This window comes from Etheostoma spectabile, unplaced genomic scaffold (genome assembly GCF_008692095.1).
Source record: "Etheostoma spectabile isolate EspeVRDwgs_2016 unplaced genomic scaffold, UIUC_Espe_1.0 scaffold325, whole genome shotgun sequence".
Taxonomy (NCBI): domain Eukaryota; kingdom Metazoa; phylum Chordata; class Actinopteri; order Perciformes; family Percidae; genus Etheostoma; species Etheostoma spectabile.
Window position 1 is genome coordinate 644,697 of NW_022605585.1, and position 3,165 is coordinate 647,861.

Sequence of the window (3,165 nt, forward strand, 5' to 3'; positions counted from 1 at the left end):
GCTGGTATTCTGTCTATAATGGAGTGGGATGGACATTTATAAGTGACCCCAAACTTTTGTCCGGCAGTGTGTGTGCGCCTGCTCTACCCACTGAACTAACCCGGCCACAAATATAATTTTTTTAATGCTGTGAACACAAATCCCAACTTCCTCCTTTTGTTATGGTTTGGCGGCAAATAATCAGAGACTACTAATCTCAAAACCTGGAAAAACAAAACTATCTGCACAGCAAGCTGTGAGAGATAAGTCATTTTGTTGAAGTGGCCGTATAATCGTCTGTTACCTCCTCCTGTCAGATGTTTCCCACTGTATTTACTGTCTGTTATGCTTCCTTTTGCTTTCTGTGTTCCCTCCTTTATCTTCTCCTCACCCTGTTGTTTTGTCTCCACAGTCACTGTATCCATCAGATTCTAGACAGTGTGTCTTACACCCACCAACATGACATAGTGCACAGGGACCTCAAGGTGTGTGTGTGTGTGTGTGTGTGTGTGTGTCTTATTGTGTTGCATTGCCCTGCACCCTCTGAACAAGGGTACAAGCTTGCTTTTTCTTATTTTAAATTTCTGCCTGTGATTTACAATGCCTGTGCCTGCAGTCTGACTCTTTTTTTGCGTGTCTGCCTGTCTTCAGGTTTGGCTTTTGGGACTCTTGTTGCACTGTTTTAGACGGTCTGAACAGGAATTTTTGATTTCCTGTGGCCCCGGCAGACGGAGAACACAAACTCTGGGAGTGAGAGAGTGAGAGAGTAAGAATGAAGGTGAGAGAGAGAGAGAGAGAGAGGAGAGTTCAGCAGAGTAACACCAGAGCTACTTCAGATGCGTGGAAACCTGCTAAAATGTTTCGTCGAAGAATAAATCCCACAGGAGAATGAGCAGGTTAGACACAGCGTCTCCCACGTGGAGCCGCAGCTCACTCCCACGCTGTCTGACTAATGCTCGGCCCTCTCTTGGACACAGAAAATAGCAATCTGCACACCTTCTCTGTGCGTTAGTTCCCAGACAGGTTCACTCTTTACACTTTTTTTTTTTGCAGCGCGTGGCTGCATTGAGGATAAATGTGTGTGTGTGTGTGTGTGTGTGTGTGTGTGTGTGTGTGTGTGTGTGTGTGTGTGGTGTTGGGTGTGTGTTGTGTGAGCTGCTGCATGGATGGTGACAGTTGGGGGGTCGACTGTGCTCAGACTAACCTGCTCCCCCTGCTGTTTGCGTGCAGTCATTGCATCCAGCAGATCCTGGAGGCCGTGCTCCACTGCCATCAGATGGGGGTGGTACACAGAGACCTCAAGGTGAGTCACCTGCAGGGGTGTGTGTGTGTGTGTCTGTCTGTGTGTGTGTGTGTGTGTCTTTGTATGTGTCTATTTGTGTAGGTCTGTGTGTGCTGGGAGGGATTTGAAGTTGTGTTTGTCTGCGTCTGACTGTTGTACCATAGTCTGAAGGCCGGTAAGTGCAGTTTTTAAACTAAGCATGTCTGTGCATGTCTCCGCGCCCGATCTATCAATACATGCGTGTGTTTGTGCTTTCTTGTGCGTCATTAAACTGTCTGTGCATGCATTTAAGTGTAGGTATCGTATTTGTTTTATTAAGATGATGTTCTTGTTTGAACCTTAATTGAAAGAAAAACTTAAAGGGATATTTCAGATGAGGTGTGTTTGTATGCAGCTGCAGCTAAACGCATTCTAGACACTTAAAAACCTCTCTATCAGTATAAATTGACGCTATATTTAGAACATTTTCAGTGCTTTACCTTGCTGTCAGACAGCAATACAACCCCACTTCAAAAGATCCAAACTGTCCCTTTATCTAGTGATGGCCGAATGAAGCTTCGTGAACCAGTGTCTTTATTTTCTGAGCCCACTAGATGGCGCTCTCTGTTCAACAAAGGGTTGAAAATACACTGGATTGCAATGCCTTAGGCCTTTCTATGGTGGGCTCAAAAAATAAAGACACTGGTTCACAAAGCCATCACTATCTTTATCATCACCTGAAAACACCTTGTTTTTGCTGACTTCCACTGGTCAGGCTCTCACCTTGCTGCAGGGATGTAGAAGTGTATTCTAGGGTGTGTTTGTGCGCCGCGACGTCACTTTTGGGTGTGGTTACAGGTGCAACAGAAACCTTTTTAAACCAGAAAGGGCAGCGAAAACCCTGCTTTTCAGCCTGGTGTTACTCTGGACAGGCATTGGATTGCTCAACGTTAACTCCTTTAATGTGTAAATACTCGTAGTTAAATTGCTCCTTTAACTATGTAAATGCCGTACATATCCACAATCCTTAAATTTCTTCATTTATATTTCTACTCTTGTATTTATTCTATTTGTGCAACTGCAAGACAGAGTTTCCCTTCAAGGATCAGTAAAATATTTCTGATTCTGATTCTGTTATAGGCATAATACAGTACTGCTCATTACTTAGTAATTACTTAAAATCTCAATAAATATGAACAGGAAGTTAAATTTTGTGAAAATGAAAATTGTGCCAAGCGTCTTGTCTGACTCTCGACAAGAAAGTAAGTATTTTACACTATTCCTTCAAATCCGGAGTCTCTTCTTCCTTCAGTTAAATGTACAAGTGATTACATGATTGTATTGCATAAGTAGGTTCCTCCTCCTCTTCATGAGTCAGGCGTCCTCTAATTGAGTTTCTGAATCAGCCAGCAGAGGGTGACATGATGACTGTCCTGCAGCTTGAGCAAACATCCAGCTGTTTCTGTGGCGGATTGATTGGTTATTCATTAGTTATTGATTAGTTAATGGCACACATGTAAAACTATCTATCAGTACAGATTGGCTATTAAACAAGGAGCTGTGTTCCCTGTGTGTGTGTGTGTGTGTGTGTGTGTGTGTGTGTGTGTGTGTGTGTGGTCCACTTTTGTGTGTGTGTGTGTGTGTGTGTGTGTGTGTGTGGTGTGTGTGTGGTGTTTTGTAGTGTTTGCCAGATCGCTGTTACACAGCGTCTGATGGCAGGAAAGATGTTGGCAAAAAGACAAGCTGTGTTTTGTATTATCATGTGTGTGTTGTGTTGTGTGTGTGGTGGTGTGTGTGTGTGTGTGTGGTGTGTGTGTGGCTGTGTGCCTCTGTGCTGTGTGTCTGTCGTGTCGGTGCCTGTTCTATAGTTGTGTGGCTATGGGACAATGTTCTCGGAGGGGTGTGTTTTGTCGTGTGTTCTTCAG

The 3,165-nt window shown here is 44.0% G+C and overlaps 1 protein-coding gene across 10 annotated transcripts in view; it reads left to right on the top strand.

Annotated features, from left to right (window-relative positions):
• Positions 1-3,165, top strand: part of camk2b2 (calcium/calmodulin-dependent protein kinase (CaM kinase) II beta 2) — an 85,248-nt gene that overhangs the window by 37,910 nt on the left and 44,173 nt on the right. For 8 of the 10 annotated variants that reach the window (XM_032511150.1, XM_032511153.1, XM_032511155.1 and 5 more), the window contains exon 6: positions 1,210-1,282. In XM_032511150.1, coding sequence (XP_032367041.1) covers positions 1,210-1,282 — 73 coding nt within the window. Of the gene's footprint in view, positions 1-391; positions 465-1,209; positions 1,283-3,165 lie in introns of all 10 variants that reach the window. The other 2 variants (XM_032511151.1, XM_032511157.1) reach the window with 1 other exon arrangement.